This window comes from Sminthopsis crassicaudata, chromosome 1, assembly GCF_048593235.1.
Source record: "Sminthopsis crassicaudata isolate SCR6 chromosome 1, ASM4859323v1, whole genome shotgun sequence".
In the NCBI taxonomy this organism is placed as follows: Eukaryota; Metazoa; Chordata; class Mammalia; order Dasyuromorphia; family Dasyuridae; genus Sminthopsis; species Sminthopsis crassicaudata.
Genome location: NC_133617.1, coordinates 39,288,822 through 39,309,626, shown reverse-complemented (window position 1 = coordinate 39,309,626; position 20,805 = coordinate 39,288,822). Strand labels below are relative to the sequence as shown.

Sequence of the window (20,805 nt, the reverse complement as noted above, 5' to 3'; positions counted from 1 at the left end):
GAACAAAATTCTAAGGGCACGATGCAAAATGCTGTCTCCTTTGAGATGAGGGAATGAAATTATTTCTGACTGAGGGAATCAGGAATGGTTTCATGGAAGAAGTTTTTAAGTGGGACCTGGAAGAATATGAACAGACAGAAATAGGGGAGGGAATTAAAAGGCTAAGAAATTGTATGAATAAAGGCACAAAGGTAGGGAAACCAGTCAGTCAAAAGCATTAAGCACCTACTATGTGCCAGGTACTATGCTAAGCACTGGTTATGTACGGGGTATGTGTATGTATAAATATATATATATATATATATATATTTATACATACACATACATACAACTGGACTATATCCATATATCCATATATATATATATATATATGGATATATGGATATAGTCCAGTTTGTCTGATGTGTAAAAGATAGAGGAATACTAGCATTAGGTTAAGAACAGAAAGTTAGATGGTTCTGAACTGAGAATAATATAGGAGTCAATAACTCTATTAATTCAGTTGCTAAAGTAGACTATCAAATCTTGCCATATGCTGGCCTCTGTGCCCTAAATAGACATAAATGGGTCAACATACAGGCCTGGAGACGGGAGGACCCAAGTTCAAAGCTGACCTCAGACACTTCCTAGATATATGACCCTAGCCATGTCACCTCCCCATGTTTGTCTCAGTTTTCTCATCTGTCAAATGAACTGGAGAAGAAAATGGCAAACACTCCAGTAATTTAGCCAAGAAAATCCAAAATGGGATCATGGAGAGTTGGACATAAAAGAAATGACTGAATATATCCTAAATCTCTGGTACTGTTGTCTTAATGATGTAACCTAATGACATCGGGCACTGGCATCCATCCTGCAGCTGAACTTTTATTTTATGCCATATTTTTCAATAAGAGAGGGAACTTCTGCAGGTTAGGAACTTTCTCATTTTTTTCTACTTGTATCTTGAGTACTTAGCACATTGCATGGCACATAGCAGACACTTTTTAAATGCTTTTTCATTCATTCATCATTCATTCATTCAAACATGATGGCTTGTAATTTACAAATACATCAACTTACTTCAGGTCCCAAAATAACCATGTAAACATTGGGTTCTTCTCGATGCCATTCTTTAAAGAGAAAAAAAAAAGAAATTTTAAAAAATTGGTTCTCAGTCATACCTAACTGTACATGTGTTATCACAATTTGAAAATTTCTATCTAATTTGGAAGTAAAAGAGCAGAATTTTATGCATAATATTCTCTCTTCGTTCTTCAATTAAAACTCCAAATATGAACAATTGTTACATATCTGCATCTCGTATGAGAAGAGGAGGTATTTTTCTAATTGATTCTTTTAGTAGAAATGCTTAATGCTTTAAATGAAATAATTTGCAATCATTTATAATTTCTATAATTATTAAAGCTGCAGATTAATAAGGAAGCTAAAAACATAATGTTGCACGTTATCAGCTCAATTTAGATCTCTAGAGATACTAATTAGTTTTGTCTCAAGGAATCCTTGTGATTTTTTTTATTCTCTTGCAACTGTTTTGTTAGTAATCCTTGAAATGAAAGCACTCCCACCCTTCATTAGTGAGCACATACTACAGATTTTTAAATTTGCACAATTAAATAATGTAACAATTTGTGTTAAAGAACCCAAAACTGTAAATTCGAGTGATTTTCAGATAACTACTTGTTATGTATCCTATGAGAAAACATTAGCTTGCAGCTAATTTTACAAGGGTTTGTCAATATTCAAAGGAACATGGTGAGCCCATTTCTGAAAGCTATCAGAAAGCCACTATATGGGAGATTCTCAGAGTCTGGAGGCAGCCTGTAAAGCAGATCCAAAATAGGTCATAAGGGAGAAAGTGAACACCAATAGTCCCACAAAATACTCAATAATGCTAAGGACAGATTGACTGCCTTCTACCCTTTCTACCTCACTCCAATTTTACATTGAACCAAGGGGAAAATTATCATCATGATGATCTTTTTCCCCCTATTTACACATACTTAAGTAGGATATTTAAAGCAAAGAATGTCTGTTTCACATTTACTCACATGACAGCCCTGACTTCATCAAACATTTAATACCTAGTAAACTTTAGCTACAGAGGAAGTCCTTCAGACTCAAAGGTTAAAGATTTAGGTACAACTGTCCACTCTGAAAGATAAAAGTCAGTCTTGAGTTTGGTCTTCTATTTCGGAACTTAAATCATCCTCATTCCCTCAGGCCACTCACTAGAATAGCAAGGTCTATCCAAGGGGGGCATTTTGATCTTCCCAATCCCCAACTTACCTTCTATTTCTCCTCCTCTCTCATTTCGCCTTGGGAGAACTGATATTTCTCTATGGTATTTAGTGAATAACCATTAAATTAGGACCAAGGTTTTTCCCCTCTTCTACTTCCTCACCCAGAAATCAACTAGTATGGAAAATTCTGTTCAAAGACTTATCCAGCCAAGAAATCCAAAATCCAATCAAAGATAGTTAAGAAATTCTAAGTTTAGGCAAATGGGCACATTCCTGTTCAATGTGTTTTCTCAGACAGGTTAGGAAAATGTGGATTCTCTCTTTCCTCAAACAAGTAACAAACTGAAAAGTTCTTTTACAAAAGTTTGGATGTTCAGTGGCTCGTACCTCAAGATCCTTACTGGAAATAGTCCAGCCCCTTATTGTAATATTCATTCTCCCTTTTTACCTCTTAACCAACCAGAGTCAATTGCCACCTTCTGGAAAATCCACTATGAGCCATGAGTCCTTCACCATGATTGTCTTTGGCATTCGAGAGCACCTCTGACTTCTTTTATTGACAACATGCTAACATTATTAATAAAATGATTAAAAATTACCAAAAACATTATGTCTTTTCAACTTTTTAAACATTACTCCCTTGCTCTGGGAATAATAAATATTATAACTGCTACTGGAAAGGAAGTAACTACAAGCAATTCCTCTTATAATCTTTGTGATTGACTAAATGAGAGCTCCTTTTCCTGGTTATCATTGCCTTGGGTTGTACCCACCTAGTAGGGTTTCTTGAGGACAGGGACTTTTAAGCTATATTCCTTGCACCCAGCACAGTGCTTGGCACATAGCAGACACTTATTAGATACTTGGTGAATGATGGCTTCCTTGCTTGATTGTGACTTAGAATATTTACTATGTAACTTGACAAGGATTTAATCCAGTAGTCAGTTCTCTTGCTCAGTGATTATTCCTGTGGTCTAAGATGACTCAATGTATATTTTCTGGTTAAATGATTAGTGGTATTAAGGACAAATTAGCCTCTAATTGAGACAATTTCTCTGATATAATTATGAGGACTGAGAGAGCTTGAAAGTAGGAAAACTGAAGAGAAAGTGGGCACTGTGAAAAGTATTAAACCCACAGTAAGCTCTGGATCAGAACCAAATATTTAGAGATTTGTCTGGTCCCAAAGAATCTCTAGAATCCCCCTCCCCAACTACATGGTGAGACTTGCCTAATGCTTTTAAACACTAAAATATTTAGTTACATATCTTTTATAAGACTCATGTAACACTCAAATTCTACTGCAAAAAATGGTTCTAATTTAAAACTTAATAGTTAATTTAGTAAGAATTATTGGTATTCTTGTCATTCAATACTGAATATTTTAAGATGATTAAATTATATAGTCCATGGAAGATTATTGTCAAAATCAAATATTTGTAAGTCAAGGCATTTGTAAAAATATCTCTGTGATTTGTTGTTGATTTTACTATTTCCTTCCAACCTGAAATTCACAGAAATCTTAAGGCAGATATAAAATGCTCCAAGGAAATGCCCCAATCACCAAACATCCCTTCTTCCCCTTGAAATACTAGTCATCATTATTTTAGGGAAAATTATGTCCCTGCATATGCAGTGAGAATAAAGAGAACCTTTCCTTCCACTTGTGACTGGTTCACACCTTGTGGCATGTAGGATCTGTACCTAGGTTACTTCTGGGGTCACTTCAGCTCTACTCTGAAGCATTTGGTACTTAGATCAAAGCTGAATCATAACCATTGAACCAATTATCAGGGAAATTGTCACCCTAAAAAGTCAAGTCCTTCAGAGCAGAGCATTTCCCCAGAAGGCAAAGCTCTCAGAACTCTATGAGGCATGTTTTAGCCAAAGGAGACCAGGGGGTCTATGATGGAGGGTTTCCCATCAAAAGTTCGGATTTGGTCACGTGAAGAATTCACAATGGCCATTCTCTTTGGCAAAAGGTAGATTTACTTAGGAAATGGTTTACATACAAAATGAAGGGATACAATAGACACCAGGAAGGAGAAATATGAAATAGAATGGGAGAACATATGAAAGGCAAGTTCCTCAGTGGACCTCACAATTAATCAGTAGAAAGAGTATACACCATGAAGCTGGGACATGCACTTAGCTGGCAAGATAAATCCTGAAAGAGACTTAGCACTCTGAAGAGTTAGTTAGCTGTAAGGAAGAGAAGTGGGGTTGGGAAACATAGTGGAGTTAGGGGAGATATGGGGGGAGGGGAAAGACTTCACAATTATAATGCCAATTGAAGCAGCCTAAGGATTTAGCAAAGAACCAAGAATAAAAAGACAAATTTATAGGAAAAGTTAGACCAGAGCTTCATGTTGTTATTTGATAATTTTATGGCTTACAGGTAGTTTTAAGGAGTGGTCTATTCACTATTGTCTCAGGAACTTGGTTATCACTGACCAACAGATTGTCTATCTGACTCTCAGCTATGTTTATAGGACTACACTATAATATTCCTAAAGCCGGGAATTTTAGAATTATTGACAGATTGTAAGGATAAAATAGCACTCTAAAGTCAGGGGGCCTCAGGACTATTGCTATATTTCCCCTAGAAGCTGTACCCCATCACTCATGTTTAGCCACTTTATAGACAGCAGGTAGAATGCATTCCCCAGAGTATAAGTATCCCCAGAGGATATTGGAAACATCAAGAGATTTATCCAAAAACAGAAGGGATGTATCCATAAGAAACCTACCTGAGAAAGCATCCACCAAATAAAGAGGATCTTTGACTCGTCTAAGTCCACATATCAAAAGAAAAATGTGTAAATTATCTGCTCCTTGGTTGATTTCTGCAACAGAATATTTGGAAAATTTAAAGAGAACAACTTTCCCCCCACATAAAACCAACAAATATAGATACAAAGTTATAGAAGGTAGGTGACTCAATTGTTTTCATTGGTCCTCTCCAGTCTTTCACTTCTAGGTTGGATTTTCCTGGATTCAATCACTCTCCCAGTTTGTAAACCTGTTCTGTCTGGTGCACAGGTTGGCTCCTCCCATGCTGGAGAAGATGGAGATCAAGGGCAGGAAGAGGAGGGGGAGAACTGACCTATCATAATTGGCCTGAGTGCTAGACTAAGCAATGTGCGAAATGAATGTGGGGCCAGGTAAGTTCAAGCTTACATCTTGGAATTTACAACTTCCCTTTTAAACCCCATCATAAATATGTTTTATTCATCATACAATCTTCATAAAACCATAGAGGGTATAACCAAGGCTGTGATGTTTTCCTTGTTCTATTAGTCAAGGTTTATCCTGGTTTTCTTTTTCTTTTAAAAGATCCTCTGTTCACAAAATATGTTCAGTCCTTTTGACCTTCTTATCTCCAGTAAATAATTCTAGGAAGTTCAGATATGAGTTATCAGCTGTAGAACTGGCCTTGCTAAGTCCCCTAAGTCCTCCAAGTAACCTTGCCTTCCTTTGGTCTTCTAAAGCTGGCTCCCCACATAAACCCTACTCATTTCTTTTTTAAAATACATTTTTATTTATAAATTTTATTTTTGCATCATGTAAATTTTCCCAAAATCTCCTCATACTTATTGTTTCTTTATTTTGCTTTTTTTGCTGAGGCAATTGGGTTAAGTGACTTGCCCAGGGTCACATAGCCAGGAAGTATTAAGTGTCTGAGGCCAGATTTGAACTCAAGTCCTCTTGACTTCAGGCCTGGTGCTCTATCTACTGTGCCTTCTAGCTGTCCCCTTATTATTTCTTAATGAAGACATTCTGAACATTAATTTTGAATTGCTTAGGGAAGTTTCATTTGTAAAAACCAGGAAAGCAAGAAATTTGTCCATCTAATCCTCAATTCTTACACAAAAAGGCAGTCTATATTTTGTGAACAGAGCATAAAGAATGTGCTTTGAATTCACTGCTAACCTCAAATGCATTTTCTCATAGGAGAAAGCCTGGGCCTGTGATTTCATTAATAGAGGAATTCCCAGGGAATTTCACTGAGAAAGAAAACTCCCTCTATCAAACCAGGTCTGCATCTTCTCACCTTAGAAAACTGCCCAATGAACCAAAAAACTAAGTGACTTACCCAGGATCACAGAGCTAGGATGTAGCAGAGGTTTGCCTGACTTCAACATTAGCTCTTTCCCCACTCTACCCTGCCACTCTTTTTTCATAGTAGCATGTTTAAAAATAATGGTCAGAATCCCAAGTAGGGTCTCAGAAACCCACACACACCACAAAAGCACATACCTAACCAAAGGAGATTTCTATAAGGAAATGTATTAAGATACTAGGATATATCCTTTTGTTATGAGGGAAGGAACTCTCCCCACCCTCACCCCTTTTCTTATCCACTATCCCACTAAGGGCACTGGAAATACTTCTTCTGTCCTATTCTGGAAAGCCTGCAAAGTTGGGAGCTCCAGGATGAGGAGCAGGATAGAAACTATGGTGAGTAAAGAGTTAGCTAGAATGGATGAGAAAGGTTAGATAAAATGGGTCCTGAATCTGAGGGTTCTTCCTCACTCCATTGACATTTTCTAGCTGTTCCTTCTAGGGGACACAAAAGTTAATCAACTGCATTACCCAAGACAGTCCAAGCCCCACCCTTCTCATCCCTCCACCCCAGATTTCTACATAAGACAAAGAACCAGAAGGCATTTCAACAGACCTTTCTTCCTTCCTCCTTTTTCTTCTGCTAATTTACCCAGGAGAGACTCTTCCTACACAGACTATCCTCTATCCCCTATCACTTGCCCAAATTAACAAGCCGGGAACTAAGGAAATGAGAAATGGAGAGAAATGAAAAAGAGGAAATGCACAAACATCAAGAGAGGGAGAATGGGGTCTTGTTTTGAGAAGGGGAAATAAGTAGAGAAAAGTCACCCTCTCCTTCTAGCAAAGCCATTTATTTACTTGTGTGACCTTGGTCACTCAGTCTCTCTGGCCCCCAGCTTTCTCATCTTTAAAAGAAGAACCCAGACTCGACAACCCCTAAGGACCTTTTCAGATCTAAATCTATGATTCTACAATCCTGTGATTCTAGAGTCAAAAAAGTACTGCCTGTTTACCTCTATAAGTACACAAATGCATATCCATATACAATCACACAAAAAGAAGGCAAAAATGTATTGAATGCTTGCATGAAAAATTCCATTTCAGGCTCATGTTGTTGACATTTTAATATAAACTAAATTAAAGCTTCAGATTTTTCAATTGGGATACCATAATCCTCCACAATGGTCTTTAAAATATGTAAGAATGACCCTTTTTTTTTTTGGCCCTGAAACCAGGACAATCTCTTATCATTTCTCTCTGTGCCGAACTTAATTTTCCCTGTGCTCATGATCCACAAAATAAATGTTCTCTTTGCTTTTTTGGTCTTCAGGGTGAATACATCTGCTTTGGAATTTAATCAAGGCTATTGAAACTTCTCTGACACAAGCACAAAAGCTAAAAAAAATTAATTCATAACCAGCTTTGCTGCTATTTTTTATTCAAATGTGAGGCTGAGATGAATTTCTTACAAAAGTCACCTTTTCTTGGGGGAAAAAAAAACCCTAAACTGTTCTCAGAGTACACAGTTGCTCTATTATATAATGATGTTTCAATTGGGACCCTGAATTCTGTCTCTATATAGAAATGACTGTAATGTACAAACAGTACTATGGCCCCCCAACTATGGCTCCTTCGATATTAACAGAAAAATAGAACCCTAATGAAAAGTTTTATTCAGTTTAACAAAGTTAATCGTATATGATTTGGATTTGGGGAATGAAAAAAAAAATCTCTCTCTAATAGGTAATAAAGGCAGAAAACAATCTCCAAGGATAGAAAAAGCAGAAAAGAATCTAAGTACTTCTTGGTCAATTTGGAGCAGTGCAGACCTATCAGTGTTTATATAAAGAAAATTTTCAAGAAACAGTGGTGGCAGAATGAATAAATATTTCATATTATAGAGTATGTATTAAAATTAATGTAGTTGGCTATGTTACTAAGGAGAAAAAAACCTTAAGACTTCTCCTTTCTCAGTGTACCCCCAACATCTTCATGAAAAAAATGAGGTACACAAGAGAGAATGTCCGAAAGAAATGAATCAGAGGTAATATGAGAAGGTTCTGCAGCACACAGATACTTTAATCTCAGACATGAAGACAGGGAAGAGAAATCTCCCCTTTTTGATGACAAGGAAGGCTTAACTGCTTGGCCCAATTAGGTCCAAAAACCCATGGTTGTACCCTTGGGCATGTCTGGCTGGCTCAGTAAGTTTCTGCTGTGTCCTAGTCCTTAACCCCATCCAACCAATTACAAAGCTTCTTGGACTACTTTCCCCCCCACCCCAAAAAGGAATGGATAAGAGTTATAATATGGACAACTGCCTGCCTACCCCATACTTTACAGGTCTCCCAGTCCAGGCTGTGGGGCAGTTGATGTGTTCTTTATTGGAAGAAAGAATTAAAAGGATAACGAAAATGGACATCTGAATACAAAGTGAAATTAGAAGAAAGGTTATCTTTTATTTTTTACTTAAAAGAATGAAATTGCAAATGGTAATGGTAATTTTTTTTTTGTATTAAACTTAACAAATGCAGAAATAGTTTCGATTCAAATTGAGTATTCTCATCATATATCAGCAGCATTTTCAAGAAAATCAAAATAGTGGTTGGAAAATTCTGATTGAGATGCCAAAGTATTTAAGTTTTCCTGACTTTGACATCAATCCTTTCTTGGTTTACAATTATAGCCTAAGATCTAATCCAACTCTAAGAAAACTCATTCATGTCACTTCTTTTTATTTAAAAAGTAAATAAAATAGCCTGTACTGAGAGACTGAATAACTTATCTGATCTTATTTCTTCAATTCATTTCAGACTATAATAAGAAGTATTATTTTTTCTATGTGTATTTTTTTCATGTCTCAAACTTCCAATTCATCACTTACACAACTATAAATTTCTTTCACAGACTGCCATTTCTGGAGAATGGTTATTTTTCTCTTCAAGAGAGTTCGTTAATCCTAGAGAATTTTATCAGCCTCCAAAGTTAGGCTGGTTAGTCTCAAAGAAAATCTGACAACTGAAAATATTCTCTTATACTTTGGGTAGGTGGGGACTCTAGACCATTTGATTTCTAAGTGATCAAAAACTCTTATCCATTCCTTTTTGGGGTGGGGGGAAAGTAGTCCAAGAAACTTTGCAATTGGTTGGATGGGGTTAAGGACTAGGACACAGCAGAAACTTATTCAGCCAGCCAGACATGCCCAAGGGGGCAGCTAGGTGGCACAGTGGATAGAGCACCAGCCCTTAATTCAGGAGGATCCGAGTTCAAATCTGATCTCAGACACTTAACACTTCCTAGCTGTGTGACTCTGGGCAAGTCACTTAATCCCAGCCTCAGGAAAAAAAAAAAAAAAATGATGAGTGTCATCGTTCCAAGTATTTTTAAGAGGCAAAAGATATTTAGCCTTGTATTTTTTTTTTCTTTCTCATGCTTTTCCCCCTTTTGAGCTGATTTTTCTTGCACAATAGGATGAATATAGAAATATGTTTAGAAGAATTATTCATGGTTAACCTATATCAGATTGTTTGCTGTCTTAGGGAGAAAGGGAGAAAAATTTGGAACACAAAGTGTTTCAAAGGTTAATGTTGAAAACTATCTTTGCATGTATTTCAAAAAATAAAATACTATTAAGAAAAAAGATATTTAGTCATTTGTTGTTTTCAATGTACTGTACTGCCTTTTGGCAGTGGACTTGGAATAAAAAGACTGAATCTCAGTCCTGACTCCACCAACATAGGGACAGATATAAGCAAGTCATTTGGCCTAAGTAGAGTTTCCTTGTCTTCAAAATATGAATGACTAATATTTATTTATTTTGTGAGCTTATGTATGTGGAAAAGCAATTGGTAACTATAAAACATTAGATAACATGAGTATTTATGTAATTATTATTGACTCTCCACAAACCTCTTTGAACCTTAAAGGTTTCTCCCTGACTAGTGCCAAGTTTTTACTTCAGTTACTTTATCAGTATCTAATGATGCAATATTTATCAATTATGTGATCCAATTATATGTCGCAATGTTTTTCTAACCATTTTTTTTTAATCATCCCTCTCCTGTGTAGATTTTGAAAAAAAAAAAAAAAAAAAAAAAAAAAACATCATCAGCCAAAAGAATATTAGAGTCTAGAGTTTAAAATTAATCTCTGAATTACAAAAAAAAAAAAAAAAAAAAAATACAAAGATAAAACTACAGGTTTACCGTTTTCAAAGTCTAAGACCAGGACCATACAAACTGGCTCCAAATCAAGTAAATGGGGAATGACTCAGAAGTCAGTTTCACAAATATAAACTGCAACCGATTTTTCCCCTGGAAGCCATCCCTAGCGTTTTCTATGGTTTTTGATTCTGTGGAGAACTTGACATACGTTACAAGGACACAAGAAACTTAGTGCACTCCAGGCAAAACATGTCGTTTTTACTGAGCTTGAAATAGAAAATGCATGGACTCGAGAATATATCCTAAATAGTGTCACCTTGGGAAACTGTAACAAGGCCTCATAACAACCACTTACTACCTAACAAAAACCTGATTTTTAAGGAAAGAAAAATAATAGTGTAGTCCAGTGGAAAGTAGATTAGGAATGGGTCAACCTGGATTTGATTCCTGTCTCTGCCACTTATTATCTGAATACCTTGGGGGTACTACAGTGCCCAGAGATCCTGGCCTGGTGTCAGGAAGACCTGAATTCAAATATAACTCAGCCACACACTAGATGTGTGACTCTGGGCAAGTCACCACACCCTGTTTGCCTCAGTTTCCTCATCTGTAAAATAAGCTGGAGAAGGTAATGGCAAACCACTCTGGTATTCCTGCCAAGAAAGTCCCAAATGAGGGCATGAAAAATTGGACATGACTGAAATGATTCAACAACTATAACAAAACTTGCTTTGTAGACTCATTTTCTGTAGGGTCACAAAGTATCTTTGGGACAACTCAAGTAGCAGACAGCATGAAAAGGATAGTATGTTCCTTATTCTGTTATCACATCTTTATTTTTTTTTTCTTCTAGGTTGTTACACCGTCAAAACTTTTCAAGCCATATAACTTGTAGATCAGGAATATTCAGTCGAGTGATATTAAAAATATCATTAAAATTTTAAGGATGAATTTTCTTTAGAAGAATATGGGCAATAATTTTGTAGGGGGTGATTTTTTTAGTTACAGGTTAGTTTTTTTTTTTTTTTTTTAATTGAGTTCAACAGATTATTTGCAGTATGTATTTATATCGGGGATATAGATGGGTCAGTAGACAGAACATTAGACCTACAGTCTGGATGACTTATCTTCCTGAATATAAATTTTCACTAGCTGCATGATCCTGGAAAAGTCACTTAATCCTGTTTGTCTCAGTTTTTTAATATATAAAATGAGTTAAAGAATGAAATGGTAAACCACTGCAGTATCTTTGCCAAGAAAACTCCAAAAACTTCTCCATGAAGTCATGAAGAGCTGAACACAACTGGACAGCTACAACAGAATAAAATACCCTGGGCTAGATAGTGCAATAGATCAAGTACAGAGTCTGAAGTCAGGAAGACTAATTTTCCCGAGTTCAAATATAGCCTCAGACACTGATTAATCGTGTGACTCTGGTCAAATCACTTAAACCCTCTTTGTCTCAGTGTCCTCACCTGTAAAATGAACTGAAGGAGGGAATAGACTTTGCCAAGAAAACCCCAAATGGAATCACTAAAAGTCAGATATAACTAAAAAATGACTGAAGACAAGTCACTTATTCCTTTTCTGGGTCTTAGTTTAATTAGTTTAATTCAGAGACCTCTTAAATTCTATTTCTTTCTAGCTCTAAATCCATGAAACTATGAAAAATCAATTTTTTTAAATTATCAAGTTACTAAGGAAGTCACAACAATAAGTTAAGCAAATTGAGCTTCCAAAGTGAAAAGCCAAGAAAAAAACAAAACAAAACAAAAACAGAAGAGTAATCTATTTTTCTAAAATTGACAATAGCTCTTGGTGCTTTAAATCACCCTACCTATCTAGGAGACATCCTAAATTTATTTGCATCAGGTACGTCTGAAATAAAAAAAAAAAAAAAAAAAAAAAAAGACCACAACCAAACCAAAAAAAAAATCCATTAGGAAAATATAGAGCTGTTGCACCATGCATGATTTATAGGCACGCCAAAGGGAAATGTTCTAGGGAACATGTAATTAGTTTAATGTCTATAAATAGATCTTTAGATGAGCACAGCTAGTAAAAGTATCCCATGAGAATTCCTCGTTAGGACACCTGACCTGCCTTATTGGTTCTTAATTTAATGGTAGTTACTGTGTTCCACACTGATAGGTAAGATCCATTTAGCACAAGCAAAGTGTTTTAATCCTTAAATAAATATTGAGTCTTATATTTGTTATCAATGTCATTTGCAGGAGGTATGTGTATTTTATATCTTTATAGGCCAATAATTTTTAAAATAGTTTTCCTATGGAAGGAAAAAGGAAAATATGAGTCAAGTTAAAAGCTGGGAATATCATAAAATTGGAGACAGATGTTTAAAGAATATACAATAAAAAAAACATGACTTACAGTCAAACACTCATTCTAATTATACTAAATATTATTCTACTAGGTATTTCCCTTCATCTTCTGCTTTGACTTCTCAGATGTTAATATTTCTCTGGAATTCTGAGTGTGAGTGAGTACCTGCCCTAAAAATGGCCAACTTTCTCATAAGAGAAACTACTAATTTTGGACTTTTAATCACATTTACCATTTACATTGTCTGGTGTTTAGCTGGAAGTGACATTCCCAAAGTACATGCGTACTACAGCTGGAAAGCTACTCAATATTCCATAAGCTCAAGAATGATGGAGAACATGGAGGTCACCATCACCAGAATCTAAAAAAGATCAATAACTGATAATATGAGAATCATTTGGTTATAAAAACCACTGGCCAGAATAACTTTACATCTTTTTTCAAACTATTACCAGACAGGCTCAAATAGGATGGTAATTCACACATAAGTTCCTCCTATCTAAAATGTTTTGAATAAATCTGAAATTTTACTCTAATCGATATTAAAGATCATGTTTTATCCAAAATTATCATAAGAGAAAATATTTTCTAAAGAGCCTTTTTAATAACTTGGTTATTTTTTAAATTACTGAACAGTGATACTTGTGAGACAATCCACAGTAAAAATACAGGATTTGATGATGAATTATTCTATTCTGGGGAATAGCTAACTTCAAATGTGTTGCTATTGTATTCTAAAAACACATCACATTGATCAATTTTGAATGGTCATAGGAGGTTACACATCTGCTGACATGACAAAGAAGCTAGGTAATGTTGGTACTTTGTAATGCTGAGAGCAGAAGCTGCTGGAATTTACGTAATTGATGACTGTACTCTAAAATGATTTCTAATCAGAGGATCAGAGAATCCTAAATTTAGAACTGGAAGTAACCATAGGATAATCCAACTCAACCCTTTCATTTAAAAAATGAGAAAACAGAAGTTTCGAGTTGGGAAATAAAGGGGACTGGGATTTGAAATGAGCACTGCCCATAAATGGTGGAGAATTTTTCTTATTGATATAATATTACATTCACATGGAGCATGTGATATAGGGTTCCGATGCTGAGGTGTGAAAACTGTTCCAATTTGAAATGAATGCATTTAAAATGGCTTCAGGCCCAGAAACAGAATTGACAATTTAACTTTTACCCTCATTAAGTTTTGCCTTTTGCCCATCTGGTACAGTCCTGATTTGTAATCTCTGGAATGGAAAATCTGGGGGTGGGGTGTGAGCATTAGCACATAGGTGGAGTTTTATAACTCAGATTACATATTTAAAGTCAAGTTTAAGGAGCAGCTGGATGGTGCAGTGAATAGGGTACCAGCCCTGGAATCAACAGGACCTGAATTCAAACCCAGCATCACATACTTACTAGCTAGGAGGTCCTGAGCAAATTACAAGAACCCAATTGCCTCAAAGGAAAAAAAAATGATACAAAGTCAAGTTTTACTTCTTGGCTGTGCTACCATCTCTCTAAGACAACTGTGAAGTACATATAATCTAAATAAAATGTAATTGAGAATTACTAGCCATCTTAAAAAAAAGTATTTATTGAAAACTTTTTTTTTTTTTTTTAAGAATAAACACCTTGATTCTTTTCCCTTGTATTTCACTGTTAAGGCTCAGTTAGTGCAGGGGAGAAAAGAGGTTGTCACTAAAAAGGGGGAAAGAGAAAAAAGATCTGAAGGAAATTCTCCAAATGATTCCTCAGCCCTCAGATTAGGAAGTGAAATCAGAAGGAATCAAAGGAAAGCAGGATTGTTTCCAGTCTGGTTTTAATTGAGCCCTGTGCTCTATGCCTAGAGAGAGGCCTCTGTCCATTAAGCACCGATTTCCCATTTCCTCTCATACCCCTAAGAACTGGGTTTCCTCATCTCAGCCTCGGCCAGCAGCTTACAGTGAAGGAATGCTGATTTATTTACTCATAGGGATTTTGAGACAAATGCTATAAAAAGAATTAATATATTACCTGTACTTTGTAGAAATGTGTTCCAATTAAAGATGACATTTGGTATTGTTGAAACACCTAAGTCCAAGTGAGGGAGGAAAAAAAAAAAGACATTTCATTTGAATCACATTACTAATATATAATTAAAAGCTATCATGCTTTGAATTTAAATGAGGAGGATAGTTCTTATGTGGCAGCTATGCAATCTAAATACTTTCCTGAATTCTCATTAATCCTTGCAACTACATATGAGAAACTGGTAAGCTCCCTGGACTCTACTTATTGATTTCTGCTTATGGAGTTTTACTAAGCCAAATTTCTAACATATCAAGATCCATGGAAAAAATGAACTAATTGGCTATCGTATACAACAAATTACTTAAAAGTTCTGCACGATTAAGTAGAAGTGCAAGGGGAAATCCTTAATTTAGATTATAAACTCCCAACTACAAGAGATTGTGTTTGCCTGTTATGAAATTTCTAAAAGTTCACTTGTTTCTAGTAAACTTTAAAAGTTTCATGACCATGATGACTAGGGAAGTTATAAGCTGCTCAAAGTTAATAGGCTAGATATAATTGACATCTATGATATCTTTCATATCTCAGGAATTTAATGAAATGGTATAACAAGCAAATTCAAGACAGTCTTCTAATAATCTCCAATCCCCCAGAGTAGCATGTGTTATAGTTAATCCACTTTTTCTTTAATTCAAAATGTTTACAATCGAGTTAGAAATTTGCAAAATGGTAGAGGGGCAGATCTTTCTGAACCTGGGGGTCTTCTTGTTTCTGTCATTCCTAGATTTATCTCTTTGGGCAAGTCATATAATCTCTCAGTGCCTTTATTTCCTTCTGTGAAAATAAAGTTTAAAATATTTTCACCTGCCTTGTAGAATCGTGAAGATCACAAAACAATGGATTTAGATGTTCTGGGTAAATTGTAAAAAGCCATTATAAGGCACTCCTGCTACAACTACTCAGAAAGTAAAAAGTGAAAATTCCAGAACCAAGGATGAATTACATTAATTCCCTAAATACATCAACTTTTTTTATACTTGAAAAATCACATAAAATCCCAGTTTCTGAAGAGAATGCCATATTTTCTTCAATATTTCACAAACTGATGATTTCCTATCTGGGGAAATGCAGATAACAAGCCTGTTTCATAGTCAAGTTTTATGTATAGATATGACCAAAAAAAACAAAAAATCCCCTTGTAACCAATGTTGGCTAATCTGGTCTTCAGGTGATAGATTAATAGCCAGAAGCTAGGTCTATGCTTGAGGCCTTTTCCATTTTAGTAATACCTATCAGAATTTGTGCTCAGAAAATTTAGTCTTCAAAAACTAAGTGTCAAGCCTTGAATTCAGGAGGACCCAAGTTTAAATCTGGTCTCAGACACTTAACACTTCCTAGCTGTGTGACCCTGGGCAAGTCACTTTACCCCAGCCTCAAAAAAAAAAAAAAAAAAACAAACAAGCAAACAAAAAAAAAAAACCTAAGTGTCAACTCCCAACATAAAGCATCAAACATAGATTTGGTAGAGGGAGAAATTTCACTCAATTATGAGACCCTAAAGCTTGAAATTATTTATAGGGGTTACTTCTGCCCAGGGAGAAGAGAAAGAGGAACATCTGAATCCTAGCAATCTAGGGTCTTAGAAATGGAAGAACCCCTAACAGTCATCATCAGCAACCTCATCAAGAAAGCAAACTGAGGCTCAGAGGAAGGGAAATGACTTGCCCTAGATCAGACCGCTAGTCCTAACTAGAGCCACTATTAAAAATCAAATATTCCTCTCTCTCTCTCAGTCTAGTGCTTTTTTCAGTCATGCCCATGATTGTTTGAAGTGTTTTTCTAGTATGAGATTTAGACTAATCCACTCTGACCTTTCATCTGGTCTTTTTTTGTTACCAAAAATGTGTATGCATAAAATAGCTAATAAGGTCAAAAGGTCCATTCTGGAGCCATTAAATTGGACAAACATTATACTTGAAACCATGATTTTGGAATGAGCTTTCAAACAGATCTCTCCAAAACTTATATGATGAAATTTTTATTTTTAATTTTTTCAATCATTAAATATTTATAATTTTTTCCTCACTCTGGTGGGGGAGTAGTCCCCCGTTTAAAAAAAAATTACCAAATAAAACAAAAATTCCCATGAAAAAATCTTCAATTTTTCATTTTCATTGAAAATTTCAATTTTTCTGATTTTTCAAAAAAAGTCTACATGTTGAGTCTCACTTCTCAGTCAGAGGAGGGCAGCATTCCTCCCTAGCAGTTTTCTACAATCATAATTGAACATTGCATTGATCAGAGTTCTTAAGGATTTCAGAATTATTCATTTTTCCAGTTTTGGTGTTCTATACTATAAATCATTCTCCTGACTCTAGCTTATTTGTTACTAATGGAAGTTCTCAAATAACATTTCCAGGTAATTCTATTATTAGGTCCCCCATTAAAAAAAACTGATAGGTATGAGAATAATGATGAAGATGCATCTAGTTGACTAAGTTTTAAACTATGATGCCATAGGGAATTATAAGCTTCATAATACCTATGAAATTTGACTATGGTAGGAAAAAGAGACAAAGAGGAAACAGGTTTTGACAATCAAGAGACTGAATAGTAGGTCAATTCATTCTCTAAAACTTCAAAATTCATTCCAAAAAACTTCAAAAGCAAATATAAATAAGCAAATAAATAAATAAATGAATGTATGACTAGATAAATATTAGATTAAATAAATAAAAAGAATGAAGATGAATAAATGAACAAATAAATACATAAATAAATGAATGAATAAATAAATAAATAGGCAAATAAACAAAGCAGATATTACCACATAGGATAAAATCAAAGAAAGAACATACCTTTTTTATTTAAAAGTCCTTACCTTGATTTTGGACATAGATTTTACCCTTAGCATGTGACTTATAAAAAGAAAAGAAAAAAAGAAATTTCAGAAATAAAGTAACCATTAACAGCCTACTCATAAAACACTTATCCAAAATCATCTATTCAGCTACTCAGACTTTTGACATTTGCCAAAGCAAAAAGCTTTCCTTATATTTTAAGGAGTTTTGCCCATTAAAACAAAACACACATGTGTGCATGCACGTATGCACACACACACACGTTAGACCAAAAGCAGAGTGAAAGAAATGACCTAAAATTAGATTTAATGCATGTTATAACAGACACCAACCAATGTGATGATTCTGCACTTACTGGGCTAGTAGAAAAGTTAAATGAGCTTAGAAATGCCAGAAACAAAAAACAATGATTTAACAATTCAGGTGAAGAGAAAAGTTTTCAGACAGCTTGGCTTGAGCTTCTTGCTTTATTGGGTAGGGAAGGGGTTTACCTTTAGAACTAGACTCCAAAAGGGGGAAAAAAACTCAGATTTTTCAATATGGCAAGAATCAAAAAGACCAAATTACCTAACATGAATGACTCATGGATTGTTCATCAAATGTACATATTTACTATTCCTTTTGGGTAAAGATGATAGGATTCCTCAATTAGTTACCAAAAGGGGAAAAAAATCTATTTTTCAGATTGACTAATATGTCTATTTCAAAATGCTAGCATAAATTCCTACATAAGATCAAGTCTAAAACCAAGATGATAATTAACAGATAAGGATATGGAGAAGTCACATTTTCAACTGCAGAAGGTTGGTGCCAGGACTATGATCAGACTATATGGATATGACATCAAAACAGTCCCGTAAATTCAGTGAAAAAGCCAATCTGGATGTTTGAGTGACTGGTATCACTAAATGTGCAACTAAATGTCTAGATCAGTGGTACTCATAATTTTTAAATAGGGGGCCAGTTCGCTGTCCCTCAGACTGTTGGAGCGCCTCACACTCTGTCTCCGCCGCCTCAGCCCAGTGCCAGAAGTGTGTGTTGCTAATGTGAGTTTAGGTTGAACCTCAATTCAGGTCTGATTTTGCCATAGGCGGGCCGCAAAATGTCCTCTGGTCTAGATGATGATTGATGGACTCAAACTACAAAGACATCTTGGTATAACATAAATCTCAAGAGCCTTGCCTCTGGTGTCCCTAGAAAAGGGTCAGCACTCAGGAAATTGCCTGTATAAGAACTAAATTTTAATTAATATCATGTATAAAATGGAAAGAGAAAAGAAATCATAAGAAGGCCACCTGTGTAGGGGAGATAAGATAACCTTTGGCCACTTAATTATGGGGCATTGCAGACTATGGGATTGGGGTGAGAGGATTTGGAATAGCAGTATGTTCTTAAGTCCATTACCATTTTAGCATCCATTCATAAGTTCATCTCTACCAGTTGCCTCCCTGGATCACTAATCAGCTGGCAAAAATGTGGAAGAATACAGAATTGCATACCAAAATGACTATGTCCAGGAAAGCATTCCTGAAGACACCAGAAGCAAAATCTCCTTTAAATGACATATGTATGCAACAAAGACTTTTAAGATTAAATCCTTCAAGAATTCAGTGATCCTCAAACTTTTTAAATAGGGGGCCAGTCCACTGTCCCTCAGACTGTTGGAGGGCCAGACTATAGTAAAAACAAAAACTCACACTCTGTCTCCGCCCCTCAGCCCATTTGCCATAACCGGATGGGCTGCATCTAGCCCGCGGGCTGTAGTTTGAGAACCCCTGAGATGGTTCTAAATATATGTATTAAGCTATAATATTCCTGAAAAACAAAAGGAAAAAGTACTTGAGTGAATGGAGCTAACAAAATTCTGTATTATAATAGAAATTGAGATTCTTATCCACCTTGCTAATCTTCAGTCCTAAAACAGAATTAAAAAAAAAAAAATTAGGAGGCCTAAAAATTCATTTATAAAGGAGGAAAAGACAGACTGGAGAGCTATGATTAGGGTTTCATCACTGTTTCTTATTGAGGCTATTCATGTCCACTGTGATCACTAGCATACAAACTTAAAATGCTCCTTTTAGAAAAATATTGCATACTTTTCAACCCACAAGAAAAAAAATTTTCAGCACAGAAGTGGAACAAATTCATCTTTTGAAAAGCCTTTGGTATTTGTATAGTGAGCTTTTATAAATCACAATAGTCTTTCACTAAAATCTGTTTTATAATAAGGTTAAAAATGGTGTGGGAAAGAATCAAGTTTATTTAATTTTGCAGTAACACACTTTTCAACTTTTTAAAAAAATAATGTATATCAAGAAATACTATTAAGGGGAAAAAGAAGACTGTGGTTATTTTAATCTTCATAATAAAGGGAAAAAATTATACAACCTAGTAAAAAGTCAAAAGGATGATATTGATTTTTGAAAGATATTATATATTAAAATACCCTAGATAGAAATTACTTCTCTTTGCTCATTTCATATTATCTCCTCACTTTTTTGAAATGATATAACTCTCTTTGTCCTAATAAAAGTTTCATCTAGCTGCTTATATTCTCTAATTAATGCAAAAACCATAAAGATGAGTATATTTCAAGTGCTTTTTCTCTGAAAGAAATTAAAATAACCTTCACCTATACTTTATGAGTCAATAAGAAGCTGTTGCTTAATTTGATACATTAAAAAAGATTAAAAGCCTTTTAGAAATAACTTATATTAACATGTGCATGTGTAACTGAACAGAAAAGTGAAAGTTTTTTTGGAACTACATATGTTATTTACCCATTATGATTTATCACAAAACACTGGCATATATACATACATACATATATATATATATATATATATATATGCATACATATATAATTATATCACCTCAAGGCAGTTTTTTATAATATATTCTGCTACTGAATAACAGAAACAAACATTAGAAAAATAATAACTTGAAAGTGCAGTGTACTTTGGACTAAAGATATAAAAAGTTATTTGTTTAATGAGCCAAATACTCTTTATCAAAGTCCTTATTTACCAAGTTTTTAAAAAGATTATTTAAAATGTTTTTTTCAAAGTGTGAAACAGAATTTAAATGTAATCTTAGTATATAAGATCTCTATAAA

The 20,805-nt window shown here is 35.0% G+C and overlaps 1 protein-coding gene across 2 annotated transcripts in view; it reads right to left on the bottom strand.

Moving 5' to 3' along the window:
• GLT1D1 (glycosyltransferase 1 domain containing 1) overlaps positions 1–20,805 on the bottom strand; it is a 105,371-nt gene that overhangs the window by 49,528 nt on the left and 35,038 nt on the right. For both annotated transcript variants that reach the window (XM_074299447.1, XM_074299455.1), the window contains exons 5-8: positions 17,711–17,747; positions 14,833–14,889; positions 4,994–5,089; positions 1,063–1,112 (exon numbers count right to left, since the gene is read on the bottom strand). In XM_074299447.1, coding sequence (XP_074155548.1) covers positions 1,063–1,112; positions 4,994–5,089; positions 14,833–14,889; positions 17,711–17,747 — 240 coding nt within the window. The remainder of the gene's footprint in view (positions 1–1,062; positions 1,113–4,993; positions 5,090–14,832; positions 14,890–17,710; positions 17,748–20,805) is intronic.